The 18,827-nt window shown below is 36.3% G+C and overlaps 1 protein-coding gene across 4 annotated transcripts in view; it reads right to left on the minus strand.

The window, feature by feature from the left end:
• Window positions 1-18,827, minus strand: part of LOC121861387 (nuclear receptor coactivator 5-like) — a 28,390-nt gene that overhangs the window by 6,774 nt on the left and 2,789 nt on the right. The window contains exons 2-11 of one of the 4 annotated variants that reach the window (XM_042359055.1): window positions 18,161-18,253; window positions 17,581-17,732; window positions 16,210-16,320; window positions 15,365-15,500; window positions 14,350-14,613; window positions 13,063-13,262; window positions 10,349-10,597; window positions 1,320-1,477; window positions 1,115-1,198; window positions 843-942 (exon numbers count right to left, since the gene is read on the minus strand). In XM_042359055.1, the coding sequence (XP_042214989.1) occupies window positions 843-942; window positions 1,115-1,198; window positions 1,320-1,477; window positions 10,349-10,597; window positions 13,063-13,262; window positions 14,350-14,613; window positions 15,365-15,500; window positions 16,210-16,320; window positions 17,581-17,732; window positions 18,161-18,228 (1,522 nt within the window). In that variant the 5' untranslated portion in view covers window positions 18,229-18,253. Of the gene's footprint in view, window positions 1-842; window positions 943-1,052; window positions 1,199-1,319; window positions 1,478-10,348; window positions 10,598-13,062; window positions 13,263-14,349; window positions 14,614-15,364; window positions 15,501-16,209; window positions 16,321-17,580; window positions 17,733-18,160; window positions 18,254-18,827 lie in introns of those variants that run through there. The other 3 variants (XR_006088017.1, XM_042359056.1, XM_042359054.1) reach the window with 3 other exon arrangements.

Consider the following 18,827-nt stretch of genomic DNA (forward strand, 5'->3'; position numbering starts at 1 on the left):
TCAATGTATATGAAAACCCAGTTCCTGTTATTTTACAGCATTGCAGGGTTTGACAGCCTTTTAATTATCACAGTTAGCCTGTAGATGTTGTAATGGTTGGAGTATTGGATGGAGAGGTTAGTGAGAGAGGTGACACCTGGTATTTATAATTCATCCAACACGGGACACAGTCCATGTAGCCAGGGATGGCCCGCCTCGGGGGTAGGAGGGGGGTTGCTCCCAATGATTGGGCTTAGAGTTGGTCATGATCGTCTTGATGACGTCTAAACTTCAGGGTGTTGGTCAAGAAAGGAAATAAGAGGTTTTCGCAACCAATACATGGCTTTAATAGGTGTTCAAGAAGCAGACAGACTTTTAATAATGGTAAATAATTACATATTTAACTAGACAGCACTCGGAGACTGCAAACCTCCGATATGGAGAAAAAAGCATCAGGTCTTGGCAGATATGAACAATTAAAAATCTTACACAAAGTGGTAAAATTATTAGTGGAAAAGGTCACATGATGTTAATAACGTGTCCAGTCTCTGATGGTGTTATCACATGTTACATACCCACAAAACCCATAATTCTTCAACTAATAACAATTGTCGCTATGGTCAAAATGCTGTATTTATTAATGCAAATCATAAGGCATTATGCTTGTAAATAAACTTTACTAGCAACAGTGGACCTTTAATTTGCATTCCGTAGGTTTCCTCACATTCCTACGTGGTCTGTCACGTGTACTAAGTAAGAAAATTTATGAGTTTTCTATTTTGTAGTGTCTCAGGAATACGCCCCTACTTTATGAATGGCATTTATGAAACACACTGTATATTTGGAGAATATGTTATGCTCACCAGAGTCACCGCTCGAGATGATAACAGGAAGGGATGGGAGGATGGTTGGCAGTCCTGTTGAGCTTGCAGGTGTACAGATATCAAAGCACACACGGTGAAACTGAAAGAAAACAGATCGAAAATGTGACATTAGTAAAGAACAAATGAGGTTATATAAAACAATATTGTCAAAATATATCCACCTTTGTATATATCTAATATATATAGATTGGATTAAATACGGTATATTTAGCACTTGTCAAGCAATACAACGAAGAAAACATAAGACTTACCCTTTGAGCAACTGTGTCCACACGAACGGCAGGCCTTCTCCTACACACGACTTCAGGTCGGTTATCGCTGTGTGATTCGCTCACCTGTACGGCGGTGCTTCAGATCTTAATTTCTTAACTATGTTTATGACAATATTTTAAAGGGTATAAAATACAATATACTAATACATATTGTCTTCTATGCATCCATACTATGACTGCTTACCATTATACATAGCAAGAGGAGTATAACATGACAGACTGATAGCGAAGCCTTGAAGGGTTCATAACTTGTGTGTTCGTGCGTGTGTTGCCCCGTGATAGTTAGCGTGGCCAGCCGTTCAGAAAGGACCCGGTCCTCAACTCCAGCCCGACCTGGATGGGCTAGAAATTGCTGTTTCCGAGTGTATAGTTATGTACATATGCGTTATATTGTGGCTTCTAAATGTACAGAACAATGTTCCCTCAGTAAGTCTGATATAAAAAATACTGCATATACATTTACAGTATACTATACTGTACTATACTATACTCCAATGTTAATTCAGCCCCTTCTTTGAAAACAACAAAACAGTGACTGTTGCAAACTACACCTTGTGATATTTCAATACACCTGGAAACAAAGGCCCTCTTTAAGAATATGAGGCAACATCACTTTTAAAACAACACATCAAACAACAAAATGACAAGACAAATCTAACCAAAATCAAAGAAATCAGGTGAAGCCTTCCTGAGATACTGTACTGCAAAGAAACAGTGAGTCTCATCTCTGAGATGACAAAATAATTAACACCACTATTCTCAACTCCAAATATGTCAAGACATGCTTCAAATATGCAGGCAAATCTGTTCCAATAATCGTAACCAAGGGGTAGCAGCAATACATGTACCCAATATCAATATAAGATACTGCCTTAGGTTAAGTTGTAGGTATTTTGAGTCAACAAATCACCTTAAAAGTATAGTAATAAAAAATATATAAAAATTATTTGTTCCTAAAATGGTACAAAAGAGCAACACTTCCCAGCAAAGCTTATCTAAATTACACCAAGGCACATATATCAAACTTGAAAATAACCAGCTGTAGTATTGTCATGATATCCAACACAAAACATAATTCTCTTAAATGGGATAAAAAATTAGTTCCTGTAAAAAAATAGGGGGAAATATAAAGATGTAACCTCTGCCTCACGTGTGCACTGGAAGTGTTCTAAACAAGAAACAAAAGAGCTGAATCTTTATCAAGATACCAGGTACAGTACAGTACTATCTTGAGCAACAGGTGTAATTGGCATCAACTGAAGGTTACAAGACACAGGACAAATGTGTTATTGGCCAATCATGGTCATTTATCAACAAACTAACATTCATTAGTAACATAATTACTATCAGGGCAGTTTTTACCTTAACAAAATACAGTATATTCTGTACAGTAAAAACTGAAGTAACAGGAACAACGGTCCACTTTGAAGTTGTGTGTGCGACTACAATGAAGAATGTGTTCATTAGTTATTATCAATCCTCTGCACAAACTCTTGCTCCAATATTGATGTTATTTTAACAGTTCAACAAGCAATAGTACATAAGCCATACCACACTGGCCAATATGGCAGACGGCAGGTTATGATTCTCAACACCTCATATACAGTCAACTACCATAATCCGTTTGCCTCTCCTGAACCACGAACCCCCGACAGATTTAGACTTGTGAACCCGAAGCAGTAGACCGATACATTATTCTGTACCATAAATGCTTCGGATTCATAAGTCTAAATCTCAGGGTTCGTGGTTTACGGGAGGGGTGAACGAACTTTAGTAATTAGGTGTATACATAAAACACAATGACTACTGTACTGTACAAGCCAAACACAGATATCACCCTACACACAGTGTACATCTAAGGCACTAATATACCTGTACTGTATTCCACACTTGGCCATCTACATACGAGGCATTACAAATAAGAAGGGCAAGAACGTAAAAAGTAAGTTTTGAGAAAGCGCGTTTGAAAATTGTGTACTGTACCTATCGCTGTCATAACTCTCACAATTCTTAATTGACCGTCATCTAATTCATCTTATTCCGTAGTTTTGAGGCAAAACTTTATGAATATATGTGAGAAAAATGTGTAACATTTCCTTTTATACCTGATTACTAGTAATAATAACTAATGTACAGTACATAAAAATATTGCCCATTTTGACTGAGTATTAAAAATATTGCCCATTTTGACTGAGTGTCACTTTTACCCACAGAAAAAAAAGAGAAGTTTGCTCTGTATAAAAGCTGACAAACAACTGACCCACATTCCCTTTCTTTTTTGTTACTGCCTTTTTTCACTTATGTTCCTGGTGCTTACGAGAGTATCCGGAGACATTCACCTCACTGTCAGAGGAACTCACGCTGAACAGTAATTACAGCATTAAAAGGGTAAATTCAAGAGCACACACACACACACACATGCCATGCAGAAGAGAAGTGGGAGCCGGCCTACACTGAGGCTGTAAGCACGTCACTCACTGGCCAACAGTAAGTGCACGGAGCAAGACAGCCACTCGTTGGTTCTTCCACTTGCCCTTCCAACTATGCAAGAAGAACATAGAGGTTATATCAGACTCACAAAAGCACACCGTAAAAGCAGCCTTGAAACCACCAGAAAGAAGGGCACTTTTTCTGTATCTGACTGTTCAACATGAAAGATCATGCAGTTGGTTAGAAGAAACCAAAGAAAACAGATTTACGATACAATTGTGGCAGGTACTGTACACCCTTCTTACTCACAATGCCTCACGTGCTACACCATAAATTCATTATACTATACAATAAAATACCTCACACACTACACACTCCACATCACCAGCTCTCCATGGGACATCTTCAATGGTCATAATTATCCATCACACTAATTAGCATTCACAGACTGTACAATATATTCCTCCCATATCTACTATAGCAGTTACATGTACCCACAACATTCATCCCTCATACTGTACTACACTAAACCAAGTCACCACATCCCAACAGCTACCTGAGGAGAATCATCTTGAGGGTCATGAAAGACACAAAACAGATGATCAGGTTAAACCAAATGAGATAATCATCCCATATAAGAATATCCTAACCCTTGAGTTTCTTGCTGTAGGGCAAAAACACACAGAGGTGACTATTATCTGTCCTGCATGTGACAATCACTTGAAAACAAGAAACCAATCCTGCTCTTTGTTCGAGTCTACTGCATCCAACACTAATCCTAAAAAATATGATAACATTACACCAAGAAATCTCAAACAAACAACACAAATGTGCAAAATCATTAGCAGAAAGAGGTGGATGTATGCAAACAATACCTCTAATAAAAGATTCCTGAAGTGAATGCATGCACACATGTAAGCTTTACTCACTCACAATCCATCATCCACTTCACTTCACTCCCATTCTGCACTCACTCGTACTCCCCATTCATGCATATTTTAAGAGGTGAATGTGTATCATTCAATTCAATTTGTAGGAATATGAAACCAAAACTGACTCACATTCTCCAAAAAATCTGTGGAAAGCAAACAATGCTTGCTGTTAATTGAAGCATCTATAAATTATCCTGAAAGAATAAAAGGAAAAGGATTCCAAAGTACTGTACTATGATATAAAAAAGATACTTTATATCCTGCTAAAAACTGACAAAAAACATCCCAAGTGTGAATAATGTCTGCAACATCCTTAAAACACGTCGAATGACTATTTTCATTGTACAAGTACTGCATATAAATTCTTTATATTGTGAGAATAAGAGGAAAGCATAACGTCAAATGATACTTTGGGGAGGCTGTACCGCTGGTTTGTAAAGTGACAACCATATATCAGCTTTGGGGCCTTGTTATAGAAAAGAATCAAATCAAGATGCATAATTCACAATAGCTAGTAAGAATATATGAATGGCAACAAATCAATGGAAACTGTACTTATTTTGCCTGTTTCAGACAAACTTGCAATATCTGGAAAAAAAACTGAATAATCTGACTAAAGGAATCACTAAGTCAAAAGGGCATTTTGTTTGCCATCACCCATGCCCAATTTGTGGTAACATTAGGCTGGAGGCATGAAAAAGAAGCCATGTGCTGATTGGTGATTGACAGAAATGGTGCTGGTTGGTCAAGGAAATATAAATCTTCTGCCCATTCTTGTAGACATTGCAGTCAATCAAATCATATTTCACTGCCTTTGTGTCCTGTTAATTATGGTAGTGCTCAAGGTAATATTGCAATAGCAACCAAAAGTACTGTACATATATTATGCATTTATACCACACTTACTGTGCAATGTTGCAGTAACAAGATTCACATGTTAAAAAAAAAAAAAAATCTAAGCAATTCTACCATGAAAAAGGAGTGCAGTGTCTGAGTGGATACAGCTGCCATCTCCTGTCTTACAGGTCACTAGCTTGATCCTGGGGCACTCTCAGTTCACCCAGCTGTAAATGGGTACCCCTAATTTCACTGCTGGGAAAGTGAAGGAGGTCGAAAGCAGTGTTGGTCCTGTTGACTCCTTGAGTACGGAAGGTTCAGTACAGTATACAGTATCTACATTGTCCCTAATGGGCAGTTATGCCTAAGGACCACCCACTAATTTTTTTTCACAGTCAATAAAAAATTAAATTCTAATTCCACCTAAATATCCTGTTTATTAACAAGTATTTTTAATTGGCCAGGTACATAACTTGGAATTGAAAATTAAAAAATTGCCCTAAAGTTGACAGAATCTGCAACCATTGGTCCAGCAGTGAGATGATTATTGTAATAAATAAATAAATAAATATATATATATATATATATATATATATATATATATATATATATATATATATATATATATATATATATATATATATATATATATATATATATATATATATATATATATATATATATATATATATATATATATATATATATATATATATATATATATATATATATAAACAAGAAACAAATTGCTGTTGCAAATAATACCGAGTCAACATCCATGCCAACAGCCTGTGGGGTCCCACAAGGGAGTAAATGACATGGCCATTAGTGTTAATTGTAAACTTCTGTTTAATGATGAAAACAATGCCCTTTTTGTGTCAGGTAAAGATCCAAATGATACAGCTCACAAGTTATCATATGAACTGGAGTCATGCAAACAAAGGTTGAGAGATAACAGATTATCCCAAGATCTTGGAAAGACTGAAGTGATATTATTTGGATTAAAAACAAAACTCAGAAGGGTAAATGAACTCACTGTACTATACTGTATGTGGGAATGAACCCATCTCAACTGTAGCCTCAGTGAAATACTTTGGACATCTCTTGACTCTTGTGTATCTGCTTGTTATGGTAATTTGCCCTAATACAGAAGCTAAAATCCAAGTTAAACATTGTTCAAAACAGGGTGGCGTGGATTTCCAACTTTACGGATACTCTCACTTAAGTCCATTTTGGGGGTTACAGACAAGTGTCCATTGTTACAGAGGTCAAGTAGTGAAGAAGAAACCCACAAAGAAGGCTGGGAGAGGCATTCCGTAAGGTGCCATTTTGCGCTCAGTCACGCTGTTAAATCATTAGGCACAGAGTCATGCTGTTAGATCACTACAGTGTGCATCCCCTGTGCATCATCTCTGAATTCTCTTTCATAAATCACCCTTAATTGTACTGCAAAAGGACAGAAAAGTGCCCACGTGATAGTAAGATTGCAAGACATGCTTGTAAAACTAAAGTAATAGATCTAAAGCATAAAATGAAAGTCATTACCTAAACAGTATGAATTTGGTCTCACTACCTCAACCATACACATGATTGTGAAAGACAGACCTCATATAAGGGAACATGTGAAAGGCTCGGTGCTATTTGTGAGATGGAAAACTTACTTATAGTGTGGATGAGTAAACCAGCACCGGGATTACAGGTAAATGGAATTACTATACATACAATAGTTACAGTCCTTAATTGTACAGGTACTTATCTTTCTTTTCTATGTTTCTATTGCTACTTTTCTAATTAATAAAAAGAAGCATTATATCATGTCGGTATAGTAATTGTATATACAGTACAGTACATTATGTGTACTATGTGTGTTAAGTGATTACCCATGGAAGGGTCACTTCCAGTTTACGGATAATTTGGATTACGAATAGCCTCCAAGAACAAAATCCATCCATAACCCAGAGAGTATGTGTGTGACAAAACCACAAAGAAAAGGGAAACATTAAAAGAATAAATAAATAAATAAATAAACAAAACATATTATATGAATCAGAGGGACAAGCAGCAGCCTCTTTACACATCCCTTCCCTTAGAAACTGAGGTCAATACTGTACACTACTACCTATTAGTTAGCATTACTATCTCTTAGCAGCCACAACTAAACACTGCTAATGTACTATACCAGCTAGGTGTTGCCATCCATCTCTTCCACAAACTGTAAAGGTCTTGTTGAAAGACAAAATTTTAACATACAAATACTGTTATTATACAGTAAGTACAATACATACAAAGATGTGAGTCCAAGTGATGGAAAATATAATGTTGAATGATTGTTAAATACTGTACACAACATGCAGGAGTTACTCATCAAGATACAAACATGCTAAAACACACACACACACACACACATTTTAGCTTCATTAAAGATATCACTTACATTCACACAATAAATTATTCCTTCTTTATATAAAATATAATCATATAAGCCAGATCACAGTCTACATTCACTGCCCAAGAAACTCACCTGTTTACTAGTCATTAATTTCAATTGGATCTCTCTAATTTTGATAGTTTAACATTATTACTACATCAATCTTCTGCTTCTCTTTGCAATTTTCCTCTGTATTGTTATTGTTCATATTAAGTTGTAAATAATGAAGCTAATGTATGGCTGAAACATCACTGAGTAAATAAGTTGCTGTTTATTCATACTGTGGTACTGTTTTATGTATGTATATATACAAACACACAGTCATACACTGTATTTAGCAAAAACTCCATAATTTGTAATATCTCATTAGTCAGCCATTTCCAGAAATTCCTGACACCAAAATCTGCATGAACAGTTAATCGGTAAAATGCACTCATATTAAAAAATAAATAAATACAAAAATAACAATAATAAAAAAAAAATTGGGAGGTCCATTACACTCCAGAACCACATCTACCACTACTTCATGACATTCAAACAAAATTCACCTCATAAAATAATAACCATAAAATTATAATAAAATAAAACAAGCATTTAGCGAGATATCTAATACTGTAGAATAAAAGTTTGCTACTTTCTCAGTATTACAATTTCAACATATGCAAATCTGTTTATATACAAGGACACCTTTTTTTCCAGAAATTCATTATGAGGGAGATGGTCAGTGAATGAGATTTGAAGTTAACCGCAAATAAGAAAAAATAAACGGAGCCAATAATTAGAGAGATGGGTAAAAATAAATGTTAGTATGGATAGAGAGGGAGAGGTATGTCATGCACCTTGAAATGGATGTGTTAGGGAATAAAACAATTGAAGATGAATTTAGGATACATATGAGAAAGAACACATTAAGTTCACTAAAAATGTAATATATGAGATGAGAAGGTGTTATAAAAGAGGCCAATATGGTGATGTACATATTCTACTAGTGAAAAACAAGCTTTATGGATATGACAGATCGATGTTGGAAGTTGGAAAATATTTAAATATTGGAAGTCAGTTATGTGGGGGCAAGAATTAAAAAAAAAAAGGAAATTATCACCTAACAAAAAGCCAACCACGATGAGAGAATGGGAGGCAAAGAAAAAGTGGTGTGTTAGACTGAACAGCAGGGATCAAGCGCTTTTTGCAACACGGTTCATGTGTGTTGAAGGAAGAGAGAAATAAATCAAATGTAAATCATCTGTTGAGTTAAAAAGAATTGCAGCAAAAGAATACATGATGTTGCTCTACATTTTGACCACACAGTGAGGGATATAAGGAAAGGGCATGCAGGAGTTGGGGGAGGGAGATATTACAGTACACAGGTTATATTCTGCTTTAAAATATGATAAAAGCAAAACAATAAAGAATGCAATAGTAGGAGTGAACTTCCAAAACAAAATTCATTGGGAAGTATATTGTGTTGACCATAAGAAGGGGAAGCTCTAAAACAGGATATAAAGAAAGCACCAGGGTGACTGAATAATATATATGTATGAGGATGGTGGTACTATATAAATAAAAGCAAAAACACAAAGAAAATGAACTTTAAAATGACCAATGCTGTGGCACATGTATGGACGCAGCATTAAATAATGTGAAAAAATGTCAACACGTTTTGTCACAGTAAACATTAGTTAAGTATGAGCTCTTGTTCTCGCCAGATAAAAGGTTTAGGGTTATGGGGTCTGCTGACAGTTAACTCCAGGTAAAGACCACTGGAGCAAAAAGTCTCCTATCAGGATTTGTTAAGTCTTGCTCCTCAAACCCAGGTGATGACTGTCAGTCTCACATTAATGACTTCCAAATTGAAGGAACTAATATCTATAGAATGAGAAAAACTATTGATTCCCTGTAGAGCTTTCAGGAAATATCCAAATAAACCACCGGAAAATTAAATCACAAGAACAGTACATACAAGCTTTCTAGGGAAAAGCCCATTTAGGTATGTCATATGCCTTGTACAGTACACATGATCCACTCTTGATTAAATGGGAACATGGTTAAAACAGCATAAAAGACCAAGAAAAGTAATGAGAATAAAAGCACACCCACAGTATGCACCTTCCCCACCATTGTAACTTCCAACATCCTCCTCTTAAGAGCTCGCATCTCAATAAACAGAACAAGGATGGAAGTAGTGTACACATGACTCATATGAGATTCAAATTAACACATTATTTTTTTTCAATATAATCTGAAGCCATCAAAGCATCACATTTTGAAAACCCAAGATACTGAGTAATCTGAAAATAAGATGAATTTGTGTATAAAAGAAAGAGGAGAGGATGAATCACCATCTGCTGCTGCACAATAACTGAGGAAGTACCCAGAAACCTTCAAGGTGGATCAAATTCCAAGAATACTGAAACGTGGGTTGTGTAGAAAATTGTTGTAACTCTAATAACCGGTCCTGAAGAAACACTCAAAAAATTTGTCCTCTTGTCACGACACATCCTGGTACGGTGAAGAATAAAATAATGTCGTTGTCCACGAAACATTAAAAAATCTTAACAATACTGCATGAGTGTAAGACAGTCTCACCTGCTGCAGTCTCGCGCTTCTGCTCAATTTGATCATCCACCAGCACACTTTGACGCTCCTTCAGGTACTTGATCAACTTGTCCAAGTCACCCATGGAGAGGGGACGCATCTCAAGTAAATCATGGAGCAAATTGCGAATATCTCGGGGCACGACTTCACGAATATTCCGTTGACGGGCTTTCTTCACATACTCTCCAAAATTTTGTTCAATTAAACGCAAAGCATCATCAACCGGCATGTTGCGGTGTTCTGTACAAAATGAAAAAATTCATTATGCAAAGAATCAAGACTGTCCATTCATGGAAGGAAACTTTTCCATAACTAAACGAATAAAACAAAGATCTTGTGTTCTGGAAAGTTAAAAATACTATATTAACATGAAACTGGTCCAAACCCAGATACTGTACAACCATTACCTGAAAAATAACAAGGTGTAAAAAATAAGTAAATCAAATTATAATATGGTAGCCATTATAAGACATCTGACACAAAACATATTACAAAATGAACAGCACAGTTACAAAAAGTAAATAAGGGGACAAAACAGAGGAACTACATAGAGATCAAATTATACAAAAATCTAAGACTGGGACAACTGACTGAAGAATTAAACTTACGGTTCTTTACAACACTGTAGTGAGCTTCTCAAGAATAAAATCTTTACAAGTGGTGGTGGTATATATGTATAATATATTTGAGAGAGGGAGAGAGGGGGGAAAAGCTGACACCAACATCTCTACACTTAGATTTTGAGAACAAATACATACAATCCCTGTATTTAATGGCGACACGTTTCTAGGATATGAGGGAGTCTAATGTGAGATACCTACCTACGTATATCTGAAAAGAGGTCTGACATCAGAAGGCACCAACTTGGAAAAGCTTCTCACCCAAGAGGATATAGTATCACTATGTTACACCATTCAAAAGTGAGTTAAAATATCATGGTCATGCTCACTACCAGTCATCACTGAGAGTTTATCAAATGAAAGAAATAAAAACTTTGCCAACTAAATAAAGGTAAAATGTTATATTCTCGAGGAGAAAGAAAAATGCTTAATTATAGCGCTCGGAGAATCATCTACAAAGGAGACATTCCCGGGGTGAGCCATGATGCTGGGCTGAAGAAGTGCTGAAGGACATCTTCATCACATGAATCACTGTAACTGCCTTTATGTCTCTCTTGGCTGATAGCTGTATAAACTCCACGGTGAAAGAACAGCAACAGTGTGGTAAGGTGCCGAGATGCAGGTACAACAATACGAAAATTTTGGCTGATACAATTCACCATCCTTCCAGTAAGTAAATTTTATACCTGGTTATTCTTACTGGTGGTCAGCCTCAATAATCCACCTTTCCAACTGTACTATAAAAATTACCCACAAATAGGGTATAAACCTTTTGACAACTTACCTATCTTTACAGAAGAGATAAATACTGAGACATACTTCTTGATATTCAATATAAGATCAATCCGATTTTTTTAATAATCAATAATGATAATAAACATTGTCATCAGTTCCATACTTGAAGAAAAAACAACTATATATATATATATATATATATATATATATATATATATATATATATATATATATATATATATATATATATATATATATATATATATATATATATATATATATATATATATATATATCACACAGCTTACCTACTATAGTCCACGTTTTCATAAATAGGAGTACAGCTCAGCCTCAGCCACCCTGAGAGCTACTGGGTGGCGCGTCCAAAACCGGGCTACACAATTACATGTCATCTCCATGGATATTATTCCTTGTTATCCTTCATTTAGGATATTATTTTTCATTCTCCTTCATTTATTGATCCTTTCACCTAATGAACGGTTTTTCAGGAAGGCATCCCAATCACTAAATGAGAGAGACTTGTACCGAACTTATCATTATTACCTCATTCCTGTCTTAGGTGTATCCCAGAAGCCTCCCATGTCCACAACTCCCAGACACAGCATACTTACCTTTCCTCTTGGACTTATCCCCTTACCTACTTTTCCTTGACATCATTAATGTGTACAAGCCACTGTACCATAATTATGTAAGGTGAATAATTAAAACAAAATGATCATTCTATGGTAGTTAGAAAGGCTTATACGTACACATATCAAATGGCTACAGACAACAATACTAGGACAATGTAGAGGTTCATCAATGACAAGACACCATGCAACATACTCAATTGGTTGCTCTTGAAGTTCACAGCTCTATGAAGTAGCCTACGTCTGTTCAAGAAAATATTTGCTTTTACAATAACACGTGAAAGAAAAAATTCTGACTCACCTCGACGTGCCAACATCCTGTTATCCTTAACACTACACAGTATTGTATCATTAATTTCACATCACTTAAAATCTTGTTACCTATTAGCCAAAATTAATTCCTAAAATAAAATCTAATAAATATAACTATCAAATGGCCAGTATTCAATCATAAGCAAAGTATTCCAGCCCTATGTGCTTGTTTTAAATGTTCACTAAAATGTCTGGTACCTATAAATTCTACGCACTGAAATGATACTTTTAATTCTTAAAATTAGTGATTGATAAATATTCAATACTAATTTGCAATCAAACATTGCATCTCATTTTCATTCCTTTGGCCTTCCATAGCACAAAGTTCACTGACATACTATAGTAAGATCTTTAATTATTCTCAGTGATGTAACTAAATTGGCCATACCTTGTGGGGTGCTATGAAGGATGTTTAGTGTCAGGGACCGATGGTTCTCATTATCTCCCGTCACAAAGATGGCGTACAGACACCGTCGCTGGCTGAGGTCTGTTAACACTTGTGACGGTGGGATGTCCGGCGGTGGAAACAAGAGGTCGACAATCATATTCAACGACTTTAACTGTGCTTCAATGTTCTCTGCATAATCCCTGTAAAGAAGAGGAAAAAAACTATGATGGAAATTTTATGGATTTTTAAAGATATGTTTATTTATTCACTCCATCAATTTACAGACAAAACTCCCAGAATTATGGAGTATTAAAACCTTACAAATATTATATATAATATTAAATCTAACTAAAATATACCAGTACATAAAACACAGTTCTTCCAACCATTTTTATAGTTATTTTCCAAACATAAAATCTTTCTTCTTCATCAGTTTATCAATTAATGCCACTCTAGTCCCAACTATAATTGTGGTGGAATAAGTACATAAACTAAGCAACAAAATTTACTCTGCTAAAATAACAGAAAATACAATGTGCCCATAAGCCTTTAGAGCTGCATAAGTAGAGGGTACAGTGTTAATTTTGATCACGAGATAAGCAAGTGTATTATTATTTTGTAATGTGTTGACCAATGCATAACAGAGTTGGCCATTAATTAATCAAGATATTTTCCTCCACACAAATAACCTTCCCAAATACAGGCACTTCTCTTCTATAATTCAGTGAGAGATGCTGCATGATGTCTACAAATAATTTACTGTCTTATAATGATCAATTCTCCTGTTAATACCCTCAGAAATAAATCACACTTCCTCAACAACCATGAAATGTGTTACATGACCCTCACACCAATCATATTTCAATACTGTACAGTAATGATAGAGGAGCCTGGAGAATCTTGACATGAGTTAAGGTGAGGCCTAACAGATTATTATTAATAATAACAATAATAATAATAGTGACTTACATTAATACATATTTGGGGCCGGCAACTATCACCCCTCCATCCTCCTGAAGTTGTAAAATTTGTTATATTGAAGTAATTTAGATTTATTGGGGGTTATGAAGATATCCTTTATTTTATTTTGTTCATGCTTGCAGGTCCCTTCTTCCTACAACACAAGGTGATCAGAGCCAAGAGCAACACAGACTCCTTATTTTGTCCCTTCTAGCTGCCTTACTGGATGTGTTCTCCCTCCACTACAAGGCCCTTGGTTTACGCTTAGCTTCACACATAACACCAGCACTATACCCAAGCCTTGATACAGTGTCATAACATCCTCACCTCTGCATTTTGTTTGGGACAACAATTTCCACATCATTGGGCCTGTTAGGATCAAGTGGATCAATTGGTTCCGAGTAACTTGGGTAAGCAGGTACTGGTGCCGGTGGAGGTCGACCGTCTACCTCTGGAGCCTCGGGGTGTTGTTGGTAGGTGTCTTCGTATCGCTGGTAATATCCTCGGTAGTAATCATCAAACATGTCCTCGTAATCAGCTTGACCTCGAGAGTCACGGTCACGCTCACGACTGCCACTTCGAGTCCCACGTCTGAGTACCATGAAAAATAAACATTTTAAGTCACTAAATTTTCAGTGTACAATTACCTTTAATTATGTATAAATTCCAAGACCCCCATCACATATAACATAAAATCTGAAATGCAAACTGTATATGATGCAACATTGTTTCTTACCAATCATGCACTTAAGTCATTCAATACTATCAACTAGCAAAGGTTTTTATTGGGAACTAACTACCAGCCACACTGACTGATTCAACTGATGTTTGTGCAGGATCAGGTTTACTCGAGGAAAAAAAACCTTGATTTAAAAAAAAATGCATATTACAATCTTGTTTTCATTAAGCTAGAAATGTATCTGATGGGACTTGATCACAAAAAGGTGTTGTGCACTTCCCCTTGTGCTTGATTTGTAATACATGAGCCACAGACCCCCATTTATCCTGTCTACTTAAATGCCATGGTGAGAGGGTGTGTGAAATGATCTAAGGATAAGCATTTGACTAGAGTGGTTGCAGCCACCTCCGCAAGTGTAGGAAATGAACATAATACAAAGATGATAATAACTATTGGAAATTTTGTTAATAACTGAACAAATTTAGGGAAAAAAGAAAAGAAAAAAGTATGGTATCAGTAATTACTGGTACTGAAGTTATCAATTGAAAGATCTGACAAGTTACAGTAATTACTTAGCTACCACAGTAAAAGCAAAGGATGGACAACGAACATTATTCACTAATGTTTAAGTTTCTGCTTCATTATGAAAAAAAAAAGTCTTACCCATAATACTCGGTGTAATAGTCCTCTTCTCCCCTACCTTGTAGGGGAGACTTTTCTCTGCTGTTGCCAAGACGCCGCCTTGCACCAGGAGGTGGACCCATGCCCATTCCACCTCCAAATTTGGCTGGTTTTACATCTGTGGAGGATAAGTTAGGTTAAGTTATTTACCACAAACACTTTCAACATGCAGAAAGTTCTAAAAGTTGCTAGTCTTGGGCATACATGTTCTGAGGAGAAACTTCAAACAGGCAAATAAAAAACAAGATAATTAAGATGGTTGGAAAGTGTGAGAATGGCAATTTAAGGAGAAGAGGTTGTCACTTACAGGAAAATCACACACACACACACACCCCCAGGGTCAGAGAGCAGTGTAAATTAGGCATAATAAAAATAGCCCGGGAAGACAAGATTTACCAACCCAAAACATGATCCAGCTAATCGATTTTAAAGCAGGTCCCTTATTAATCCTATGAAGGGTTTGAGGAACACAGCACAAAGGATCTAGCCCACAGTTTCACCATGACTGGGAATCAAAACAAAGACCTCACACTTGCCAGACAGAACACTGCCAACTACACCATACATAACTTTTCTATTTAATTAATCACCATCACAACTGAAAAAAAATATTTATACTGTATTGACTTTAAACTTTCAATCTTATTAACTCAAAAATTCTTCATTTACAGATGGTAATGCAGCAAAAACTTTTAACCACCATTTCTATATTTTTTCCTTTTAGCAAATAATTTCCTATTGGTATAATACTATATTTCTACTTCACTGTTTTACACATTTACAAACACATATTATATCTACAGCAGCAGCATAGTGAATGGCCTTACCTACTCTATGTCCTTTTATATAAGCAGTGCTACCAGTAGAAAGGCAGGCTGTAGCTTCATCCTCATCTGCAAACTGCACAAACCCAAATTTGTTTCTTGTGATTGACACTCCTGTGAGAAGAAGAAAAATTGAAGTCAGGAGTAAAGTCTTTGCTGATAAAACTTTGTGAGATAGACTCCTCAAATGTTTACTATCTACCTACTCTACACACAGCAGCTATCATTTAACATGTGTATGAGAGGCATAAGTCATATCTCTCAGTCATATACTTATAAACATTATGTACAAAAGTGTTACATACAGTACAGGTATTGCTGTAAGTGAGGGCTTATGGTAGGCAGACATGTATATGTTGCCTCACTCAGGCACACCGACACAACTCCATGACCAGCTAGTCTGATACATACATACTGTACACACACATACAGTATCTATACATGTTTTGAGTGACTGGGTGCCCACACATACTGTATGTAAGGCTTTCTCTCACAAGTGAATGCATGTGTGTACAGTTGTTGGGTTATGGAGCTGTGTTTGTGTGGCCTTCCTCAGTGGGTGATAAATACATCTCTGCCAAGTCCTATCATAAGCAAGCACACAGCTACATAGTATAAACATTTCTATGCATTCTTAACTAATTTCCATTATACAGTAAATAATATAGCAATTAGAAGAACTGAAATGTGTTCAACTCTAATTCTTTGATACAGCCAGAGGAGAAGTTTCCAAGGATAAAAAGCATTGCAGATATGTTGAGTAGTGCAGACACAAGAGGAGAGGTTTACAGAATAGTCAGGCAAATAGTGGGTAGAACCAAGAATGTTGTTGGTGAGCAGTGTGAGAGAAATAAATGACCGTGGTAATGTGGTTGTTGTAGACAAGGAAGTCAAAGATGCCTGGAGAAAATATTATGATTCATTACTGAATGGGAGGCAGCCTAGGGGTTGAAGAACCAGTACAGGGACAATACCCAAATATTGACTGGGTGGAGAAAACAATTGACAAAATGAAGAATGGAATGGTGGTTGGAAGCTCAGAGATAGTTGCAGAAACCATCAGGTGATGTAGGCGTGTCAAGAGTGACTGAAATGACTAATGTAATCATGATAGAATGTACTGTTCCAGATGAGGAAGTGTGTGATCATGAATACTTACAAGGTTAAAGGTGATGCACTTGAGCATAGGAACTACAGGGGCCTGAAGATGCTAGATCAGGTTATGAAAGGTGTAGAAACAGTAATTGAGAAACTAATAAGGAAGTGAGTACTGTATACATTAAGTAAAACAAATATATGACCATTATATAACGTTATGGTTTCTATGATAACCTATGATCAGACCTAAACAAAATCAAAGCACTAAAATCTTACCAACAACTTTGCCGTACTTGGAGAAATATTCTTCTAGCATCTCTCGAGTCATGGAAACATTGATACTTCCGACAAAGATTCTCGCATTAACAGTCTTTGGGTCAGATGTAACATCAGACACACCTCTTCGACCTGGAGAGTTGTTGCGTCCCCTGTGTTAAAGAACGTCAATATAAGACAGCCACTCAAAAAAGGTTTAGTCCACTTTATTGCATGCACATACACTTATGGATGTGAAATAATCTACAGCAATTACTTTGTGGGTAAACAGTACTGTACAAATGATACAATACACATACACTTGTCGAAACATAAGACAAAGATGCATAGAAAATAAATCAAATCTGTAAGAACTTAAGTCACCTACACTAGTTGTTGCAATACTTATGTGAAGTGCAATAAAACATCAAAAACAGCAGTAAATAATACAGTATTAACAAAATAATCTCGACCAACAGCACTCACAAAAACTAATAGTGGTTTATTCTCAATTAATAAATAGATAAAGTGCTTTTACATTACAGTACAGTAGTGTAGTAATACATTTCCTACACTAAAACAATAACTACACCAGACTCACCTGCTTCTACTCCTGCTGCGACTCCGACTACGAGTGCGGCGGCGACCACGATCTCTGCCCCGCGACATTGTAAAGATAGAATCCAACTCAAACCTGAAAGAATTTTCAATGAATAAAATGAAACAATAAAATAAATATTATAAAGATAAATTGTTACTACATATTGTATAAAACATAATTTTTCAGTCTTTGGAAGTGTGTCCCAAGGGCATGACTGCCCATTAGAGAGACTCAGGATACAGCACACTGTATACTAAGCCTTCAAGTACACAAGGAGGCAGCATGGTTGGTACTGCTCCCGAATGCCTTCACTTCCCCAAGTTGTAAATTTAGGTACCCATTTATAGCTGGGTGAACTGGGAGTGTCAGGGAATCGAACCACATACCCCTGAAACAAGAGGTGAGTGCTGTATCCACTCAACAGCCAATCTGCAGGAGGACCTGGATGGGATCGGGGGTTGGAGTGAGAAGTGGATGCTGAACTTTCACCCAGAAAAAAGTAAACACATGAGGATAGGAAGAACAAAAGTTGCTGACCATGGATATCATATGTACACCACGATCAAGAAGACCACTGTAGAGAAGGATATAGGGGCAGTCAACAACTGGAATGGGTTACCTGAGTGGGTAGTGAACGTGTAGACGGAGGAAAAGTTTGAAGCAAAAT

Source organism: Homarus americanus, unplaced genomic scaffold (assembly GCF_018991925.1).
Source record: "Homarus americanus isolate GMGI-L3 unplaced genomic scaffold, GMGI_Hamer_2.0 scaffold24260, whole genome shotgun sequence".
Taxonomy (NCBI): Eukaryota; Metazoa; Arthropoda; class Malacostraca; order Decapoda; family Nephropidae; genus Homarus; species Homarus americanus.